This window comes from Psittacula echo (assembly GCF_963264785.1).
Source record: "Psittacula echo genome assembly, chromosome: 7".
NCBI lineage: Eukaryota > Metazoa > Chordata > Aves > Psittaciformes > Psittacidae > Psittacula > Psittacula echo.
The window spans coordinates 51927796-51950934 of record NC_137740.1 but is presented as its reverse complement, the minus strand read 5'-3'; the positions used below and the strand labels follow the sequence as shown (position 1 = coordinate 51950934).

The following is a 23139-nucleotide window of genomic DNA, read 5'->3' as shown; positions in this document are numbered from 1 at the left end:
TAATTGGAGATATCTGTAATAAACAAGTCATCCCATAAGGACTTGAAATTCAGCAGGAGCTGGGAGCACTGCATCTCAGGTTCTCTGTGTGCCCCTTTTACTCTTTGAAAATGCCATTCAAAACTTTGTGTATTTTCTTCTGCACCCATGCTGTAGGCTACCAAATTTCATCATAGACAAAACAGGTAATAGTTACCACCTAACATTAAGAAAGTTATTTCTTTTTCTTTTCAGGGAGAAAAAGTTCTACTGGCACTTGAAGCTCATATTTCCTCACTCTCATGCTGAATACACTTTAAAAGGGTAAAAGCTTGAAAACCAGATTTTTATAAAGTTTAAATTAGTATGCTGAAATTGAACTGCAAAATATTTTGATCATTTCTTATCTATTTCTTCTATTACACAAAGTAAACTTGAATATTATTTTAGTCTTAATTAAAAGGGCGTTTAAATTTTTTAAAAAAGTACTTAAAAGTTACGTATTGACCAGTTGAAAGCTAGCAGGGTTTTCAAATCAGGTTAAATCTTTGATTGCTAGTCCTTTTCTCTATGTAAACAGAGCAGCTTCTATATTAGTGATGGCAGTATCCCATGCACATAACACATTCTTTTCTCATGGAGCAGACGTTCAGCAAGATTTGCCATCTCTCCTCACCTGGACACTGGAACTGACCTTCATATAGGATGAAATGGCTGCATTGGTTGTTTTGTAGGAAAGCCCACAAGCACATTTTGTAAAGGGCAAAAAATAAGCTTTTGTTGGCAAATTGTATTTTCCTTGCCTGAAGCGGGATGAGAAGTATGCCCTTGTCTACTTCTAGGGCTGTAGGAACAGCATGTTTCTGCTGCAGGGTTAGAAACTAGAGATACCCATCTGTTTACTCCTTATATATGCCAGTGAAGTCCCAGTGTTGAAGTTGAGATAAAGCTGACAATTATCTATGCTGTATTGATACGTATTTGTGATCCTTCCATAAGCTGCTCAGTTGTGCCACATGCAAATGTACAGCTTCCTCCAAGTGACTCACATAGCAGATTTTTGCGTACATGATGAACCATGTCTTACGTATTTGATTTTTATCTTTTGTGAAAGGGTGCCTGATGATAAAACACTTGCTGATATCCTGAAGCCGTACATTGATCCAGTGGTGTCAGATCCTGTAGTTTGTCAAAGGTGTGTATTGAATAACTTTTCTGGCTAGTTCATGTAACACCCTACTAAAAGAGGGGAACAGTTCTGAATAGATGGTTTAAACTGGCTGCACTTTCAGCATGCAGAGATGAGTTCCCAGTCAGCAGTACATCTTTAATTCCTGTGATGAAAACCATCCTAACATTCGTCAACCACCTAACCCTGGAGTACAGCCACCAAATTTAAACCAGGAAAAGATTAAGAAACTGACTCGTGGCGTAAAGATCAAATAAAGCAACTGTAATTCTAAAAAATGTAACCACAATTAAACTCAGTGGGGTTGACAATGAACCTTTTCTTTAGAGTAATAAGAAAAGCATACTAGCAATTAGAGCCCTCATTTATAGGAAATACTTATTGTACATTATTTATCTCTGTTGCATATTTAATTTTTTTTTTCCAGATTAAAAATCTATACAGTGTCTCCTCAGTCAGATGTACAAATTTTAATGAAAATAGAAAACAGGAAACAGAACTCTGTCAGGTAAGGTGGTTCTTCAGTTTGTGTGTTCAAGAATTGAAAATAGCGGAAAAGAAATCATACGTTTCTTAGTCTTTTATATTATGAATGGAGATTACATGATCTCATGGATTACTCTTCAGTGTGTAATTGCCAGCCATTTCATGTCACATTTTTTTCTTTGTCTTTTTATATGTCACCACTGACATTTCTGTGCAATTACTGAGTAGTAAACTCAGCTCACTCATACTTGGAAAATTTATGAAGCTAGGGCACTTAAAGCCACACTGGTGGAGTGGTGAGTGTGCCTGCACCTGAGCTGCTTCAGCAGCAGTCCATGTAAATGTTAACAGTGTCTGCAGTGAAGATAGGTTTCTATTAAAATGCTGAATTACTGTCTTGTCCAATGTTGGCATCCGTTGCTTTGTGCAAGTTCCTCTGTGCATGTGTTAACCTCCTCAAGACAATTGAAGTGATAGTTGAAGAGAGCTGGAGTTTTTTAAATCACTGCAGCAAAAAATATGCTCTTACCAGCATCCAGCTACTCCATTCGAAATAACACATTTTTCTCAAAGTTACTAGCTCATCACTCTTCTTGTTATATTTCTGGGTGTGGGCTTCAGAATACAGACTTGTGCAGAATTGTTTTCTTTGTTTCCAGAACAGGCAACATTCTAGAACTTCAAAAGTAAACTTTAGAGAAATATTTTTTTGTTGGTATAAATACCATTTTGACCACTCCACCCTGTTGTCATTGTTCGTGAAAAGGCTATGTATCAGCTTAATGTCATAGCTTATTGTGGTTGACCAGTGATTCCTAGTTAGGGTTCTTTAAAGCACATTCTTTTCTTCAAATGTAAGAAACATAAATAACATGCTTCCAGAAAGCATGGTGTATTATTTCTAAGGGGGAAAGAAGGTATATTATCAGAATGGTAGCTGTAACTGAGTTTCCTGTTTGTGTTGGTTTTCCCAGTACTATTCAAAAATTCATAACGTATTTCAAAATTGAAGCCCAGAGTCTTCATTGTTTTGGCTGATTTTTTTTTTTCTTCTTCCCCTTTTTGCAGTCATTATTTGAAATGTGATTGTAACATTTGCCATCAGATTTGTCTGCAGGAAACGTGTTGGGTTTAAGTGAAATTGAACATTACAGAGCCGTGGCTCATTTATGGAGGGAGAAGACACGAAAGGCCAAAGCTTAATTACGGTTGAAAATGGGAAGTGTTGTTTCAGATAACAAGAAGGCCTTTTTACAGTGTGTATATTGCAAGAGGGGGTCCAAAGGAAAACTTGACTGATACTTGCTGAAGCTGGTCATCTGACTAACAAGGATGGAGAAAAAGCAAACACATCCACTGTGATTTTCACCTCAGTCTTTAAGAATATTGATAGACCTTGAGCTGCCCTATCCCCTGAGTCAGAGGGCTATGAGTGCTAAACAGACTTTTACACAGATTTCTGAAAGACAAGTGTCTGGATGTTTTCCATTTAGTTTAAGAATGGCAAAATTCTGGCTGTTTAGGGTGACAATTTAGAAATGCTTGTATTGTGAGCCACCCTTGAAAGTCCATTGCAGTAGCAACTGGGCAGGTGAAGTTTGCTCAGTTCCGTGTCTGTCTTTTTACTTGGTTCCCCAGTGATCTGTAAAGGCTGTTCAGCAGAGGCACTTCAGCCATAGAGGTTGTATGTTGAAGCCAAGGAAAGAAGCCTTTCTAGAGGTCAGCTCCAGGAAATGAGATCAGAAACAATTTCCCATTTTTTACCTATTTGTAGCAGACTTTTCTGCTCATCTTTTACTAGCAGTATTTAAGATACATTCCCAGAGCATGAACAGCCTCTGTGCCCTGCTCAAGTAATTAACCCAAAATTCAGCAAAACCTGAAAATGCATTCAGTGTGTAAGTGCTGTGCATCTTCTTGCAGTACATGAAATGTACATTCAAGCAATGATCTTGAACAGTTATTTGTATTTTAAAAATAAATCATACACAGGTGAGTTTTTCCTTGGTTTTTTAATGTTTTTTCTAATCTTCTTGTTTAGAAGGAAAATATGCTTTTGTAATAGAAAGTAAAGTTTACCTTTCGATCTTTTGAAGTAAAGTATGTAAGTTGCATAGAAGGCTTGGGGAAAGAAACCAATTTAATATCAAAGTGGACTGCCTCTTGTGCTCATTAGTTTCTTTTGTTATTTAACGTTTTTCTCTTCTGAAATCTGTTCATTTCCTTAGCTCACAGATTTGTTGAGAGAATTCTTTTTCATGAGGTTAAATTAAATCCTTAAGTTTGAGCCTCATCAGTATTCCCAGGATCAGCTGTGTTAGTTGGTATCAAAGTCACAGTAATTGTTATTTATCCCACTTAGTGAATGTGAAGTTTAGTTTAAAAGGAAACGTAGAAAGTTAAAATAGGGAAGTTGTGACTTGAGAAACACAATTGCTCGCTTCGGACATTTTGTGAATCTGTTCATAGAGGTTGGTGGAGCAGGCCCAGCTGCGGCAGTGCAGACAGGTCAAGGAAGGAGAATATTGAAAGAAAATTCTTCTTCTGAAAGGAAAGAACATAGTTTGTTTGAAATGATGGGGCTACGACGTCAGCAGAAAAGCATCTTCTGTCGACATCAGCTGTGTCTCTGCCAGCAGACGCTCTCAGTGCAGTTGTACCAGCATAGTTGTCGTGACAAAGGCTCTATGAGGGAATTCAGGTTCTTACCATAGCTGCATTGCACTTTAGAATTTATTTTGATTTTGTTTTGCACACACACGCACCCTCCCCAGTTAAATTAATTTGAGGTTATGGCTCTCATTCTATAAATCTTTACCTGGAACTGCGGTGGAAATACTTGCGATTGAAATGGGAGCAGCTTGCTGCTTAGTGGTGTTCAGCATGGGACAAAAACTGAGCACAGACAGAGCTTTCTCATGTTTCTTTATCTGTTTCTTTAACAGTGGGGAGCTGTTAACTGCTGGTTTGTGTAGCCTTGAAGCCACTGTCACCTCAGAGGAATTTCTCATCCTGTGCTCTCTCACTCTTCTTGATTTTAGGCTGCATGTTCCTATGTGGCAAAATCCTCTTCGGTCACTCTGTGGGCAGACTGGAGCAGTAGGATTGATACATTCTACAAGTACATGCAAGTCTACATGAATGTTATGTTATCCGAAACCTCTCCTGTGTCCACCAGAAAAATTCCTTTTCCACAAGCAGTCAATAATAGGAAGATTGTAAATATACATTGGTGGCTCAGATGTTGTTTTTAGGCTTAGCAGAACCTTTTGAAAAAAATATTTTTCATAGCTCCAGTTATGTGTGATTGAGGAAGTGCAGTGGTACTTCAGAGAATATCTAAGCAGGATTATTCCGGGTTATAAAATGTTAGTATTCTAGTTTTAAGATAAGTACGTTACAGAAGGATTTTAGTATTTCCTGCAATTGTTTATGAAGCAGGAGTTTGTGGTTCAGTTTTGGCTTTTTTTCTGGGTTTCACAGCAAATGGCCCTTTTAGTTTAAAGGTCCGTTGCAGAATGCTTTAGGTTTTGGGGATTTTCTTTTTTTTTTTTCTCCAGAAATATAAATGAGCCATGTAGTACAGATTTCTGCTTCCTCACAGGAGTTCTGCAGAACCTCAGCAAGCAACTGGATAAATCCACTGGTGTGCAGATATGATGGATAGCTGCCAATTTACATGATGCTTGCTTTCTTCTTGTGAGGTGCCTTTTATCATCAGCAGTAGAGAATTTTATGATAATATTACTTCTGTCTTCTCTAAAACCAGCTTGTTAGAATTGCCTCGAGTATGAATTAGTAGCAATCCACAGTTACTTGGGGCAACCTATAATCTTTCCCTGTGTCCTCTCCTCCCTAGCTATCACATAATGCTCTATAGCACTGCAACTGTTACACCACTTGACAGTCTTCTCATTAATTGCATTTTTTTATAAGGAATCTTGTGAAGGAGGGTATGAAAAAATGAATGTTGCACAACTCTCTTCCTCCTTTAAAATCTTGGTTTGGAAAAAATTTGTGTTTGAATGGGTTATAATAGTTTCCTGTTTGGTATGCTTGCTTCTGTCACCTCTTATGCAATATTGAGTCGGTGGTTGGTGTCCATTCTCTCCTCAACTATAACTATTCCAAGAAAGGTTTAACTGCTGCCTCTTGGATGATTTTTACAGCCTGCATTCTTTTATAAAGTAGTCTTTTCTTTATTCAGGATAAATTAGTGTCCTGACTATCTTCAGTCCTCTGTTTGAGATGCCTTCAAAGTGACTTCATATGCTAAGAGTATTGCTTTTTCCACTAAGGAAAGGAAAGATGCAACTGCCAAATTATACAATCTGGTTTGGGAAATACACCTTGTTATTTTCCTGAGAATTGCCTTATTAGGCTTTGTGTAACAAAACCAAATAAATAAACAACAAAAAAACCCCAAACCCCAAACAACCCCTCCAAAAAGAATTCATAAATCAAACACACCCTTGGCATTTGTTACAAGTAAGTTAAAGGTCAGAGTTGGGTGTTTGAGGTTGTTTTTTTTTTTTGTCATAACTACAGATACTTAATGAAAAAGTTATTAACTCATCGCATAAGATGATCCTATTTCTAGAAGAGAAATAGCTGCAACAGACTTGGTTTACAGTAGATAATTTAACCTGAGAGACAATTAATTAACTAAATCTTAATGAGGTTAAGCTACACCAAATATCTTGTACTGGGTTGATTAACATCTTGCATGAATCAAGTTTAGATGGTAGCCTGTCTTTAATCATACACATTTAGTTTAATGGAATTTAAAAACTATGCTTTCTTAAACATACGTGTTTGGTCTCTTATATGGTAATTTTCTTTTTTGCCTGTTAGTACATTCAGAATGGCATGCAAACATTGTTTCAGAATAAGCTGTTGTAGAATACTTTGGAGTTAGAAGATTTCAGTAGGTGCTGGCAGAATATTGAGGTGCTTGGAAAAGACAGTCTGGTTGGCTTTAAAAGTTTTGCAAAGCTTGCTGCTTTCAGCAGACCATATCCTTCAAGGAGCTGGAGTTCAGAGCAATACCAGACTGTATCCTGTAGCTTTCCTGTTGTAAAGCTGCCACACCATCAATGGATGCCTGTAGAATCAGTTGGAACATTGGTTTTTGTATCAGTAGTACCAGCACGGCTCATGCTTCACTTACTCAGAAAGCAAAAAATACCAGAAGCATTTTTGTGCTAGTTCCAACACCAAGGGGCTTCTTACTCACTGTGGTGACATTGGCTGGTGCACATGAGAATGCTGGCATGTTTGCCACTTAATTCTTGTGGACCACAGGAAAGAAGATCCATTAAAACAGTACCAGAGGTTCTTCTTTACTAAATGCCGTTGCTTTACGGTGGTGAACACTTACATTGCGCTAACTGATCTGGTGCAGTTGCTTCCCAGAAGGCTGGATGATGTTAGTAATTTTGGAGCACTTCCCTGTCTCAAGATCAGCTGGCAGAAATGAGTTATTTCCTTGGATGACTGAGTTCTGTGCTCAAAGAGAATTTTCTTTTGTAGTCTATTGTTTTTAAATAGCTAAGAGTTAGATCACATTTGTAGGTTGCAGTAGTTCACAGTAATAGATTTAGGAAGATGAAGTAAGTTTTTTGCTCTAGTGTGTGCAAATATACTAGCAGACTTTTAGAAAATCAGCCTGGAATTCAAAGAGTAATACAAATGTAATGGAATCAGATAATTTTAAATGTAGTATATATTGGTTATTTATTTTCTGGTCAGTAAAAATAGACATTAGATACCAGTTTTGTCAGTAATTTTAAGATTATAAAAAGCTTGTTATATTTAAATATCTTGCAAGATAATCTCAAATATCGACAGTGTTTTCCTTAATTTTTCATACTGTCTTCCTAGGGCACTTCCTTCTGCATTATCATTTGTGAATAACTTCTTGTAAAATCAACAGAGCTTATAGTCTTTGCTTTTTGCTTTTCATACATAACTCAGTTGCTTTAAGAAGTCACTCCTATTAGTGTGGTACATGGACCAGTTCTTTTTATCATCGTATTACAACCTCATTTCAAAAGTACTACTTCATCTAGGAAAACAAATGTGCTAGAATTGGCACATTTCAAGCATTATTTCCTCCTCTGCATTTTCCACAAATGTTGAAAAGCGTAGGGTGGTTTATGTAACATTTTCTACTCTTTGTTAGGAAGCAATTTCTTTTCACATTTGCGTAGTATGTGTTAACACATGAGACAGGAATTAAGGATGCAAATCCCTGGATGAACTTCTGGCCTTGGCATGAGTTGGAAAAGACCCCAAGCTGCCTTTAACCTGTGTCAGCAGCAGATTGACAGTAGGATTCATTACTCCTCTTTAGCTCGCAGCAGCTGGCACAAAAGCAGCTCTGCCAGCTTTACTTAAGCAGGGAGCTAGTTTACAATAGTCATTCTTCACTGCACAACTGTAGTCAGGCTCTGGCGACTTTGTACTGTTCAAGGGGAAATAGAATTTGGGCTGTAGTCTGTTTCCTAAACACAGCGCTCCTGTGTATTAATACTTGCTGCTGTTTTTTCCCAGAGCGTTGGGTTTTGTTTGAGGGTTTTTTATTAAAACTCCAGCTTTTTTTACTGAATGCTGTGTTACGTTTTCTTGTAGTCATTTCAAGCTTTCTAGTTCTGTTAATGCAGCCATTTCAGTGTCATTTTTCACATTCTTCTCCTTTATCTGAACATCAGACTCTCTGCTGACAAAAGTAATGCAGAGCATCAAGTGCCAGGATACACAGCTTTTACTGTAAAAAAGAGTCACTTTTCCTTCCTATCTACTTACGTTTTTCATTGAAATCCTGTATTACACAATATAGATGGAAAGCAGAAAACTACTCATTGCTGAGTATAAGCAGCATGTATGGTCTGAATCTGTAGCATCCATAGCCAGATGTTTATGATGTCTGACTACAATTACTTGACCTTTGAGAAGATTTTTGGGATGATTCCAAAAACAAACCCAGAATTTGCCCATCTTACTAGCTTGAGCAATCATTAATTTCTTTTTTCTTGAAAGGGATTCCTTTATGAACCAGCAGGCGCCTGCTTTTTAAAATAACAATTCAGGGTTTTGTAACCCATGGTGAATTCTTTTGGATGAACTGTTTTATAATTGAGGTATTGCATTAGGGTTTCTGGAGTATCACAGCGAGATAGTTGCTGAGACATCTATTGCACAAAGATTTATTTGAAACTATAGCCTCCGCTCCAAAGTTCTGCTGTCTGTATTGCTGCAAGCTAGATCCAGACCCCTTACAGAGGGGGAATATGTGACTAAGTAAAGAGGTAAAGGATGAGATGATAATAGAAGTACTAGTGTTGACTTCATCCGTGGTTTGTCAATCTAGTTATCTAGTGATGTTCTGTAAGCACCACAGAGACCTGAGGACCTGAAACCCTTCATGCTTGCAAATCAGGTAGGTAAACCCCAAATTCGAAAACTAAACTGTACACAGCAGCCTCTTTTCTGCATCATAACTGGGCTTGAAACGTGGAAGCAGTGCACAAGCAGATTTTTGTCTTCTCTCTCTGAGGAGCTGTGCATCTAGGAAAGGCTGTTTCAAGTACAAATCTTGCAGTTTGCACCAGGCTGCCATCTCTGCTACGGAACAGAGTGGAACTTACCTGTATATATGTACTATGTAACATATGCATAGCATGGAAAATGCCTTCATTGAAATCTGCGTACTGCATAGCATGCATGTATAAGGCAGACTTGAAAGCAAGAGGATGGGCCATGAAGTCCAAGAAAAAATTGCATCTGGAAAACCCCTGTTTGAATAATCTGTTGCCCCTTGGCTAGAAGAAGGAGCTGGTAAAAATGTGCTGTAGAGCAGAAATAATGTTCAAACCAGTCTAGCGTAAATGTTGTGAGATACATCAAGAGGTTTAATTCAACTGCATGTGGGTTGCTGTTAAAATATTTTTTCTGAAGGAAAAGGAGGATTTATTGCTAATTTCTTGAAAGAAGACAACACAGTGAGATGCTGACTTAAAAGTTAGCGGAGTTTCTCAATTCTGGGGACCAGGCAGCATGGGGAGGCTGGAGTAAGAGGCTTCTAGGTGCAAAGATAACAAACGTCTTCATGAGCAGTTGAAGTTACATGCTGAACTTGAAAACTGCAGTGCTGTGAAACATGGCAGTGTAGCCATCAGCATTTTCACGAAGGCGGAGTAGAGAACCTCTTCATGTTCCAGTCAAGAATGAGAAAAGCTGTTATTTCCTCCTGATGCTGCCAAAGGGGAATCCCTCTGGTTTTTTTCTCTTCCTTGACGGAAATGAGTTAGGGCTGATTGTTTCAACCTCGCCAAGGAGGGAGTTGACCTTCCTGCTTATTTGCCAAAAAAATAATTTGTTTTCTTTATTTCATAGCTTTTCCTTTTCATTGTGAAGCATTAGTAACCCCTTAATGGAAGGTTTATGGCACTGTGATTCCCATAAATAAATATAAATGTATAGATATTTTTCCACCATTTAATAGACAGTGTAGAAGGTGTTCAGGCTATCTCTGTGTAAGCTAAATTTGGAAGTTACAATTTGCTATCTAGGGATCCAAAATTAGAGAAGTATTCATTCTTCCTGTTTGCGAAGTGGAGGTTTATTAGATTAACGGAAGTGCAATTACAAAAGTATTGCCAATTTCCAAGGACTGATTCCTCATCAGTTCGATATTTCTGCTTGTTTTATCAGTGCACTGCTTACTTATATTGACATAAGTTGTCAAATGAGATTTGACCTATTAGTTTTCCAAACTCGATGTATTAAGAATTTTGCATTGAATCTTTTGGTATTCCTTGGTACACCCCCAACCTCAAAAAATATTTACACTAATGTTTCATGAGACTGTGTACAGACTACTGTAGTTATGTAGGGATTGGCACACGGAAGATCACGCGATGTAACGGAAAGCTACTAGGAGGGACAGGAACCAGCTGACCTTGGGGAGGTGCTTGGGCGGCAAATATAAAGAGTTGTAACCACGCAATAAACCGTTGGTGACCCGCATTCCGTGAATGCTCTATGTCTCAACCCTAGTTCGGAGGGAACTAGTGCTTCCGTCCCTCACCACGCGAGTAGCAGAAACTACATAGTTAAAGTAGGCTTAGAATATTTGTTTTTTCTCCATGATCATGCCAGTATTTTATTAATGGTAGAAGTTACATATTTTGACTTCCTTGCATTTTTGGGGAACCACCCACAGCTTTCACTTCTGCTGAGGATGCTACTAATATCTTTTCAGTTTTTGAAACTTCAGGCTTTTATCTTCAGTAGTCAACCCACTCTCTTCTAATAACTTTTCCCTTGTGAAATTCATATTCCCTTTAGGCCTTCTGGTTATTCATTAGGGTGTTTTATTTCTTTATCTGAGTCATACAGTAGGTTTACACAATTGTGGTATACCCTTTTTCGGTATGTCTGCTCTATGCCATGTAAAGATTTCTAAACCTTGAGCTTTGGAGAAGTTTGTAAAGCTGCCTGGCTTTGCAGATAAGGTAAATTCCTCTATGTGTAAAGGACTGTTGCCATGATGCACTTGAATTACAGCATCTTTACTTGCTGTTGGATTGTGTTACTTCTTTTCATTATGTCTTATGAGATGAGGAAAGTATTTGCTTTCTTGAAATTCAGTATCACTTTACTTCTGTATTTGAACCAAATTCTACCAAATCCAAGAAACTGCCATTTGCTAGTTTCACATTTTCCTTTTGTTGTGCTTTCTCCCATGACTAAAAGAGGCAGAAAGGTTTGTACTTCAGTTAATCTATGATTCATTATTGTGCATCCTAAATCCTTTTACCACATCACTCTCAATGCTCAGTCCACTAAATTGTTGCAACAGATGCCTTATCTGCTTTCTGGGGTTTGTCATCAATTGATGGATTTTTCCATGATTGTCATTAAACAACTTTTACTGTGTTTTTCTTTTTGTTCGATTGCATCGTTCTCTAGAGGTTTAGACAAGGACAGCTGTGTGCTTCTACAATTATATACTTGTAGTCTTATTTTGCTTATCACTTCTTTCCATTAGTTGCTTTGTATACTTTCTAGGGTAAAAGTGAACAAAACATTAAATCTTTCTGAACATGTACTGTTGTGCCAAATAACTTAGACGGCAATTGGTGTTCCTGCTGTCTTCACCTGGGTATTGATTTTTTTTCTTCCAGGATGTTTTAACTCCCTGAAATGTATTTACAGGAAGAGGGTGGTTTGGGTTTTGTTGTTTGGTTGGGGGCTTTTTTTTTGGGGGGGGGGGGGGTGGGGTGTCCCATTTTACACTTTAGTTTTCAGCACTTCTTAGATTTCCCTAGTGGAAGGGCCTCTTTCAGCCCATACAAGAGAGGAGACTGTGGATTGTTATGGCTTGTCTTAATAGGGTCTTTGTTTACAGATGATCTGAGGCTGACATATGGCAAGGTAAAGGAACGGGTTCATGATTTTCTTGGTTTTATGTGTTCTGTGAATTTAGGTGTAGTTAGGAGATAGTGGTAATGCCTGAGATTCTTTCCTGGTATGTTGGCAACCTTTCTTCTTGTGCTTTTTTGGTTGTTTAGTTTTTTAGTTTTAGCCCTCTAACAGGACGTGGGAGCCAAAAGGTTGATACAAGAAGGTTTCTTTTCCCTAGTGACCATTTGTTGAGGCAAGTTATGGAGGTCCTAGACCAGGGCAAAAGCCATAGACCAGGAGTGGAAGGAGGAGATAGCAGGGTTTAAAATATTTGTGTGTACTGTCGTATACTATTTTTTAATATTAAATTATTAACTTGGTTCCTGTCACACTTCCTTAAGAGTATTCAGGCAGAGTAGTCTTTCATATTGTTTCAGCTATTGATGAGAATTAGTTACAAAGGAAGTGTTACGGCAAGTAATTTCTGGTTTTGTTTCTAAGGTCTCTGCTTGTTTGCTTGGAATTTTCTAATTCTTTTTCACACATGTGGACTCACAAAACTGCCTGTGTTCCAGATTTTTAGAATGTCAGAATTCTGGTTAGACAAACATAGAAATTGTGCCTTTTTTCAGTACATTGTGTTTACTTTCTGCCATATAAGTTTTCTTTCATACCTAATTCAAGAGTGCATTTCACTACTTCCATGTTCACCAAATCATAACCATACGAAGCGGTTATTCACCACTTAGGAATGAAAGTCCATCTGTTAGTTATTATCTTTGCTGTGCTGCAGCACTTCAGAATGAGTGCTTGGGAGAGACTTTGTGTGCTGTACCCAGTCTTTTACTCTCTTCCAGGCAACTGCAGATACCTAGGAAATGCTACTCTCTTTTGCTTGGGGGTGGAGGAAAAAAAATCTTTGTCTTCTCATAAGTTAGCAGAAATTTAATTGTGGATTTTGAGGACTAGGCCCAGAATAGATAGCATGATTTATTGTATCTGAATTATGCCAAGTAAATACCTCAATGTTTCCACTCAGTTCTAGGAAGAAAAGTCATCCTTGTTTAAAATATGTGCAAGGATTTTAGTTGATCTCTCTCACAGGAAAATTATGAACGTCATTATACAAATATGCATTTTAGTAATATTTAAAATTATTTAGACAGTTCAACTGTTTGTTCTCTTTTCAGGATCTAGAAGACTAAACTAAAATAACATGGTTACAATTTATCTTTAATTTCAGATTACAGATTTTTCTTTACTATTATTATTAAAATCAAAGTTCCTGTAGATGACATTCAGGAAAGGCTGATCAGCAGGGAATTTCCTGCTGTCTGAATACATGGAGACAAGTTATGCCACTGTGATGATAGCCACAGGTTCCATTTGAGGGAGCTAGTTGTGATGCAGTGACCTAATACAGCATTCCTGCCTGTGGGGACAGATTAGGAGACTGAATCGTTGAATTCCTGGAAGGTGGTAGAGTAACTATAGATAGTGAAACCAGACTGTGCAGAAACTCAGAGATGCTGTCAGAAGTGCCACATGAATCGCAGCATTTTGTGGAAGGTAACAAAGCCATTCATAGGGTAAATGTAGCAGTTTATATGGGAACTGATGTGGGGTTGGTGAACCTTGTTACATTTCCTCAGTCATCACAATTGGTATAAGCTTTTAAACTGCCTGCTGGCAGGGAAGTTTTATTTCATTTTTGTCCTTTAAAAAGCAGTTGTCCTTGTTTCATTCCAGCTAAAATCAAAAGCTGTTGTCTGCTAGGATTGTCTCTTTGTGGTCCTTACAAATGGAATCATCTTATTAAGAGAAGTCCAGGCATATTTCTTGCTCTGTGACATGGGCATAACGTCTTGCTCGGTGCAAGAAAATCATCAGGAAAGTGTATTATTAGATGGTGGGTGTTGGACAAGGAGGCTGAGGGAATATATGGAAGTGAGGGAGAAAACAGTGGAAAGTAAATACCAGGGAGGAAAGGAGGTAGAGAAGAGTGCAATGGGAAGTCCCACAGAATACAGGGATTGGGAAGCCATAGCACAGACAATTTGTATGAACTGGGCAGTAGGAGAAAAGAGAAAGGAAAACCAGGGAAGGTTTAAAAGAAAGATATGAACAGGGGGTGTTAATGGCAATGGTTCTGTCAGGGTGCTCAGTTCATTCGGAGCTAGGCTTGTCTTCAAATCTATGCTGTTAAAAGGATCTGAAGCACAGCCTCAGTTAAGTCGGTTCCTGCAACTGGCCCTGGAGCATGAAAGAGTGTGAGTGCAAGGACACGCTTGTGCTGGTTATCATTCATTTTACTGGGTTGTCACCTGAAATGAACAGTGAAGGAAGGGCCTGAAGAAGGTTGCAGCTCATTATGGGTACTTACTGAGCAGGCTGTGCAGTCCCAGTGATACAGGACAAGCAGGTTAAAATGGTGATAAAAGAATATCTGGTAATATCTGATTATCAGGTTTCCCTGTTCTGTCCTACCTGTGGTGAGACCACTTCCCTGCAAATACATGGGAGGGCCTGCATTCCAATGTTACCCTATATCCTCAGCTCATCTTGGTAAATAATCACTACATGAAGTTAAAAGACTTGTAAAAATGGCATTTCATTTTTCTCCAAACAGGTCTAGCTTTTACATAAGTAAAAATTGAAATGATGTGTGAGTATACAGGCTTCTGGAAAAGCCTTACAGGGCAGCCAGGTCCCTGTTGTTCACTCTCTGATATATGACTTTGTTCCAGTTCTGGGATAAAATTGGGAAGTTTTTTATTATGGCAAAGTCTTTCAGAGAGAACCTGAAAAATCAAGTCTTGCTCGGGAGCCATCCTGCATTAGACTTTGGAATTGAGTTACATCCTGCATTAGACTTTGGAATAGTTTTCTTTTGAGATCTTTTAAGTATTCACAGTCAAGGAAGAGGTTGGCAGGTGGATTAGCAGAAAACCTCAACTTGCACTTTTGTACGAAGTAGGGAATGTGGTAGACTAAGGTCTTTTGGATAGCAGAGACAATAACAGCAAAGTTTAAAAAAAGAATTTGTTGTATTTTCCCTGAAATTTACAACCCACATTATGCACTAAAGATTTAGATATTTTCTCTGTCACTATCAACCAGTAAAATGTACTTTAAAAGCAAAAAAGATAAAGCTCTGAGTCAGTGATCTAACACTTCAGTAATTTACTATCATAAAATAGTTCTAAGTACAAATGTTTTATCTTATGCCAAGCTGGACACTAAAGATGTTTTGTCTAAAACATGAGATAATGGAAAGTGTATTGTGGCATGTGAATTACTTCAGTCTCTTGGTGGTAAATGCTTGCTTAACCAGAAAAGAATGTGTTGAGGTCCTTGCCAATGGAAAGGTATTGCCATACTTTGCATTTAGAGTACTGTAAATAAAGCAGTAAATATGTTCCTGTTCATGTGTGTTAATCCACAAGGTATGAATGCATTCATTCAATCAGAAATGTAATATACAGTTATCCCTTTTAAAAGGTTTCAGTAAGAAGAGGTCATGGTTACCTTCAGTTGAGGGAAACATGAAACCAAATATTTTCATGATGATTGAAGTTGAATATGAGAGAAAAATAGTTTTTACTCAAACTAAGTTTCCCTTAAATCCCAAGAACTCAAATCCTGTTTTACCTTCAATATTCTTCTTGTGTGCTGACTCCTCTGATGTACCGTTCTTAATCATGCATGGCTGTAAATCATAAAGTATATGATTTCCTTCACCCATCTGGTGTTGGTTTCGGCGACAGAAAATAATATGTTAATGATCAGAGGAGGCAGAGCAGCTATGGATAATACTCCACTTATTGCTTGCAGTACGTTTTGGTTTTGAACTTCATTTGCCTTTAACAATACAATATCTTAGTAGTAATTTAATAATGTTAATTGCAGAAAGAATTGCATAACTCAAATTGCAATGTGATAGTATCAGAGCATCTGCTGGATGCTGCAGTTATGGCAAGTGAAAGAAAGAAAGGGTTTTTCTTTCAGAGGGCTTTGAAATACCCCTCCCTGTCCCCAAAATCCCATGTCCAGATTTCCAGTTAGAGAATTGGGAGAGATTATTACAGTTCTAGGAAATAATTGTGAGAAGACGCACAGTTTACTTTTTATTAATGTGGTATCATGTGTTACATACCTGGCTTCATCCTCCAGGGTGAAGAGCAGCCCTTTTCTGGCAAAGGTAGCACACACATACATGGGGATTTCTACAGGGGATTTCTTGCAGATAAGCAATGATTTGCTTAGCATAAATGGGATATTGTACCATCTTTTAGAAACTGGTGCCCCTATGTTCTGGATATTGGAGTCCTTCTACAAAAACAGAGCTCTAAGTGCTTCCAGTGTACCTTTGCTTTAGTAGTTTTACAGGTATGCTTTTTATTTCATCTTCCCTGTACTTTACTGATAATTCATAAGCAAATGCGATAAATAAGGTACATTACTAACCATGTGCATTAAACCTGTAGTGTTAAAGCCCGTAAGTAGAACATTAAGTGTTATTTTAAATTTAGAATCTGATTTTGGTAAATATATCCATTTTGGTAACCCCATGTCCATATCTCATTTTTATAAAAGTACTCAGTAAGAACTCATAAAATGTTTCAGCCCTTAGAGAAGTTTGTCTCTCCTCCTAGATGTCAGGAGGGTTTAGAAAAAACATGTAGTTCGATAATAAGACTGTGGCTGTGACATTTGAATCGTAAGATAGTTCTTCTGAACACAGTATCATCTGAAAATCCTGTGATTTGCAGAAAGTTTCTCTTATTTCCTTCCCCTCTCTCCCCCCCCAAAAAAAGTGTACATTATGTCCTTTGTAGTATTAAAATCCAAAATGAACTTCCCTGTTATTTTTAAGGTACTATGAACTGGATGGCAGAAGAAGCCTTCTAGACAATTTGAAAGGCAAAGTAATAATTGAGTATCCAACATTTTTTGTGGTCTTGAAAACATTGAAGAATGACATGGTGATTCTTGGCCAAGGTAAGTATTCATTTCCTGTTTTGTTATACTTAGATATTTTAGTTAAATAAACAACAATTAAGGATATGCCTGTTAATGATACTGAGAACGTGCAGTATGTCTTGTATTTCCCTCTGAATCTAAAAGTTTGCTACAAAAAAAGGTGTTATGAATGCTCTGTCTTAAAACTGCTGGCTGGTGGCTTACATCCATAACCTGTATTGTGTATGTGTTTTTCCTAACTTTGGCTTCTGGTGCTTGATTTTTATTTTTATTTTCTAATATAGATATATTTTTAGCCACTAAGGTGGCTCTTCAGACTTGTTCTAAATTTTGAATGTAGCAAAGTTTGACAGAGTTGGTTATTTCTAAAAAGCAAAGCTGTTTGGGAAGGTGATTTGTAAGTAAAGCCTGCTGATCATTCAAATGAATTGTTCTCCATTATTTCCTAGTATGACTCCTAACACTGGACAAATAATTCTGAATTACAGGTTAGTTACTAGAAATCATAATGGTAAGGTAGTTTTTCATATGGGTTAAAAGCACAATGTTGTCTTTCAAGAAGTACTTTGTTGAGGGAGGACTTTCATCTTCTAGTCAACTTAGAGGAGAGTCCAGGTCTAGCAGGGATTTGTGTTTCAGTTTTGAAGGTAATTTCCATCTTTCTTCCAGTATAAAGGCTTTGCGTCCCACCTTCATTTTCTGCAGTTGCTGATACAGGCAATCAGTGCCCTTATGTTTCAGTCCCCCTGCTAGTCACCTTAGCTACAAAATCCCATACTCTTCAGTGATGAGCCAGTCTGTAATTTTTAAAGAGTTCTGAAAAAAAAAGCTTTAAAGTATGCTTGCACTGGCTGTTTCCTTATGGCAACTCAGTCATCGCTCTATGTGAATATAATTTGACTGAGTAAATATGAGACTGAGAATATTGTACCAGTCATATTAAACTTCCATGGATCTCGGCTGTTCTGGCTAGTCAACATTAAATGATCCACTGGAGCAGCCTGCTCTCAAAAAACCAGCATGTAAACATGTATTGCATTATGCACTGCAAGAGCTTCTGAGAGTGAGACACCATGCTCTGGGGATAAGGTTAAGAGCCTTGTCTGAGCAATTAGGTCTACTGATATTCACCATAGGGGTGCACATACATATACTCCAGTAAAAGAATGTAAGATACTTTCAGTTTATCTTGATCTTCATCCCTTGCTTTTCAGTAGTCAGCCCTATTCCTATGATGTAGATGTGAGAAGGGAATAACACTTGACTCAGAACTTAATCTGAACAGGGTGGTGGTGGTTGTCTCCTGAGCTAGCAAGGAGGTTGTCCTTTTAAGGGTATAGTTTCAGATAAGTGTTGATTGAATAAGTGTATTCTGAGGTCGTGCTGCCGCACAGCTAGCTGGTTCTGTAAAAGGCAGAGTAGAAGGCGAAGGAAGCAAGAGCCAGTAACAGCTGGGGAAGTGCCGACATCTCTGACCCACAGCAGTGTGTGTGTCTTCAGGATCTTCAAGGGGAATCCTTTCCTGTGCTGCAGGGATTATTCAGTTAGGAGTCACCCCTGGAGCTGGTGTTTGGGGAGCACTGGCACTGTTTCAGGAACCAAGAGTTTTCTTAATTATTTTTTGAACTGTTTCTATAGATTCCGTAAAAATCAAATGCGTAGCTCCCTATTCAGATGTCTTAATGATATCTGCAGAAGATGATAGCTAATGGCAAAAATAGCATGATTTTCACAACTTTTATCACAATGTGGTTTTGTACATCTTATCAGTTAACATACTAACGCTTCGGCCTTGAGTTTGGTTTGGACCCTATGTTCTTGGAGCTTTTTCTGTTGAGTGGAAGCTTGCCACAATAACTCCAGATTCTGTCAGGAAAAGCATGTTCAGAACATGAATATAAAAATAGGAGGGCTTTTTTGTTGCTGTTACTCCACCTGAAGACAAAATACCACTTTTGCTTAAGTGTGGCACAATCACAGTACTCTTCTGTTGTGTGTCATCTGTACAGAATAAAGGAGAAAAAACAGTAAATATTGTTTGCTTTACTAGTTGCATTCACATACAATTGCTAAGAGTGAAAATAGTGGGTTCACCTCTAGACTCTTCAGGGAGAAGTCTGTTTTAATGAGAGATACTTCACTCCACTCCCATCTCCCAAGAAGTGACCTTTCTGCCACAGCATCGTCTGTGTTTCTTACAGTCCAGTTTCTTAGCCATTTATGGCTCTTTGTATCAGGTGTATGTCCTCCTAATCCATCCATGCTGCTCATGCTTGTTCTATCTCTACCAATACTGCTTTTCTTTTCTGCCTTCTCCAGCGCACCCGGAGGGACACTTGTCTCAGAGCGCCTGTCCGGCTGACCTCCCTTTCACATTCCATGCAGACAGCTGCCACACTGATGAGTGGATGTCTGGCAGGGTATCTGCTGGAGCACAGGGGCTCTGACTACAGTAGCTCTCCAGACTGTGTTTGCAAAGGACACAGGCTAGAACAAGAGACAAAGTCTTGTGGGAATTTAACTGCTAAAGTATTGTTTCTTTACTGAGCAATCTCATATCTACCCCCTTTCCTCAAGAAGAACTCTATTTTCATAGCCACAGCAACAGGCACATACTGGGGAAAGATCACCATTCCCCCCATGATTCAAGTTACTTCCCCCAAAGACTGGGGAAGAGCTAGAGCTAGACACCTTTGAAGGGAAACTGCTAGAATTTAATGAGGGTAAAGCCTGTTTCTCCTGTCCTTTTTCTCAGAAATGGCTAAAGCATTCTGCCTGAAACATTTAAAAAGGAAAATAAGTACTCAGGAAGGAAACTGGCACTGAAAAACTTAAACCCAGAGTTTAAATTTTACATTATAAGTAAACTGCAGACAGTTTTATAGTGGGAAGGACTGGGCAATCTTAATTTATAGGCAGTGCTATCACCACCTACAAATATAATCATTTTGAGTGAAGAAAATCTATAATTCCTGTTAAATAAAACTTACTATAACAGACTGAGCTAAAATTCATCTGTTTAGCTTCACTGTCAGAAGATTGCCACATTCTTTTATGTGATGTTTTGGTGCTTGACTTGCTTATAGCAAACACTATGGGTGCTCTGATTTCAGCATACAAAGTCAGTCATGGCTGAAGATAGGAGGGGATTATAGAAGCTTTCACAGGACTTAGGGGCAAAAACAAACCTTACTTTGTTCATTACTCAGTACATATCTGGCATATAAATGTTAATTGATTATACACTAGATTTAATGTAGACAAAATGTGACCTCTGATGTTTCTGGGTGAAATGCTTCTATTTTCTTGATCAAATTCCATTGAAACTGTACAGGTGCACATTGTGCTGTGTGTATTGTCCCTGTTTGCCAGCTGTGGAACTTAATCTTGACAAGACAGTAACTGCACTTCATCAGCTCTCTTTTGGTAAAGTTTCCTTAATGAAGCATCTGACACTAAATGCTAAAAAACTTCTTTAAATCCATAGTCAGGTCAAATACTGAAAATAACAATGAGAGCAGAGCATGAATCATGGGGCTGCTTTGCTGCAGTTTATTTTTGTGCTGCTTGAGTGCCACCAACCAGCGGTATCCGGTGACCTCACCACAAGGTGACCAGGGTCAGCTCTTGTTAAAGAAGGAGTCTCAGGGTGTGAGGCTGAAAACTAGTTTGGGAAATGAGTTCTTCACAATATGATCTCAGCAGAGGAACACAGCCATGTCCTAAAGCACAAGTTACTGTGCAGCGTTAGCCTCTTCAGCCTTAGCTGATGGATTCACACAGCTTAACACCATCTTTGGGATGCTGGAACACATGGAACGAGCACATAGGCATATCATCCCAGTTTTCCATTTGCATTTAGGATTTCTCAGTAGTTCACCATCTTAACTGAAATGCTTATAAATGTGTAAATGATTTATAGGTCACTACAGTTGTGATACCTGTGTGTAGCAACCCAGAAAACAACATTTAAAGCAAATAAGCAGAAAGAAAAGATCAGAATTCTCAATTCTGATAGATGAAGAAGAGTTTTGTGTGGGATAAATATTCTGCTTACCTCCTTAACTGAAAGACCAAGATTTAAAAACTAAAAGAAATTCTCAATAGTGTCTGTCTTTCTCCTTCAACAGTGAGGTCCTACTTAGGGTCTTACCCAATGTTATGAGACTGCTTATGTCTTACGAAACAGCTGTCCTTAAGGAAAGTGTGTAAAAGGAAAAGAAGATACAAAACTGCTTCTGTTTGATGATCAAACAGCACTGCTGAAACTAATTGCTGCTTTCTTTTTTGTTTGTCCTGCTCCCTCAGATGCCAGTGAACCTGCGGAGAACTCGGACGGTGAAAGTTCATCCCTTTCATCTGTGGAAGAAGGGGAAATTCGGGACAGTTCATGACAGTTCTTTGGGAAAAGAGGGTGGAATGAGCATTTTGGTTTGGGGGGTTTGTTTTTGTTCTGTTTGTTTTAAAATTTAATTAATTTTTATATATATATATATATATATATATATATAAAAACCTGCCTTTTCAGAACTTTGGTTTGGCTTTCTTCACTAAAGGCAGCACTTCCAAACTGCCTGAGTATTTTGGGATTTAGTAATGGATATTTAGGGATGTAAATAAAGAGATGGGGAATTTCTGATTCCAGAAACAACATTACAACTCCATAAACAAAATCTGGAGAAGAGAAGGCTGCGTGGAGACCTCATAGCAGCCTTCCAGTATCTGAAGGGGGCCTACAAGAATGCTGGGGATGGACTATTCACTAGGGACTGTAGTGACAGGACAAGGGGTAATGGGTTCAAACTTAAACGGGAAGTTTAGATTGGATATAAGGAAGAAATTCTTTACTGAGAGGGTGGTGAGGCACTGGAATGGGTTTCCCAAAGAAGTTGTGAGTGCTCCATCCTTGGCAGTGTTCAAGGCCAGGTTGGATGAGGCCTTGGGTGACATGGTTTAGTGTGGGGTGTCCCTGCCCATGGCAGGGGGGTTGGAACTAGATGATCTTAAGGTCCTTTCCAACCCTAACTATTCTATGATTCTCTGATTGTATTCTAATTTAAATGCACACTTTTGTCCATGTATTTTTAATAAATCAGCCACCCAAATTTAAAATTTCCAGGTTAGCTTCAGCAACGTGTTTTTTTCCTTTTGTCCTAACAGCTCAGTGACTGATTTCCAAGTTTAAATACCTGATCACGTATTTGCATTTATATATGCATATATATGCGTATATAACGCATATATTTATATATGCGTTCAAGTCTCAATGCTTAAATGTACCTTAGATTAATTTCCTTTTTTTGGGTATTTCTGTGTCATGCTGAGCTGCTGCAAATGATCTTACTTTACTTTTGACTTTAATCTGTGGTGAAATTCTGGGTGCCTGGTGCAATCCATTGGTTTTTATTGTTACTGTTTTTTCTTACTTGGTTGCATCTTGTTTGTTGTGTTAAGGACAGCTCAAATTATGTTTTCAGGGTGGCATCTTGTTGTATGTTTAATTTTCTACCCTGATCTTTTAAGTTAGCATGGGGTTTAAAATTAATAGAAACAGATACTGAGAGTGTCAGTAATGCTAACATACTGGACTTCTAAACAGTGCTTATGTTATGCATCTCCTATTAGTAGTTTACCTACTGAAGCCAAGTATTTTACATAGTTACTGGAATATCAACTGAATTTACCTACTTAAAAGAAAATAAACCTTAAGAAAATAAAAAAGTTCTGTCATGTATCATCTGCTGACAAGAGAAATCTCTTGCTAACTTGTGAGGAGATTTCTGGATCCCAGACCACTGTATCCAGTTTCCCTGTGTCTGTGGAGTCTAGTGGAGAATAAGAAGTGTGTGCTGTGAGCAGTATGAGATAGGCCTTTGAGGTTAGTTTGCAAGGGTCTAGCTAAGTCAGTATTTGTTAAGTCTTCAGGATGTGATCACTCTGTGAGCAGCTCTGTGAGATTGTTGCTGCCGTTGTTGCTACCTGGTCTGTCTCCTGTTTGAGACTGGCACCTCTGTGACAGAAGTCAGTGGCATGGGATGCACCCTAAACTGCCATGGAGGTGGATTTTCAGTCAGAAGTGTACTTCCTGCCAG

At 38.3% G+C, this 23139-nt stretch overlaps 1 protein-coding gene across 1 annotated transcript in view; it reads left to right on the top strand.

Moving 5' to 3' along the window:
- The window catches only part of ZNHIT6 (zinc finger HIT-type containing 6), a 34162-nt gene extending 11407 nt beyond the window's left edge, over positions 1–22755 (top strand). Inside the window, exons 6-10 of the mRNA XM_080623557.1 lie at positions 235–303; positions 1094–1174; positions 1596–1676; positions 16941–17065; positions 21356–22755. Of these exons, the coding sequence (XP_080479683.1) occupies positions 235–303; positions 1094–1174; positions 1596–1676; positions 16941–17065; positions 21356–21441 (442 nt within the window). The 3' untranslated portion in view covers positions 21442–22755. The remainder of the gene's footprint in view (positions 1–234; positions 304–1093; positions 1175–1595; positions 1677–16940; positions 17066–21355) is intronic.
- Positions 22756–23139: the final 384 nt, after the last annotated feature.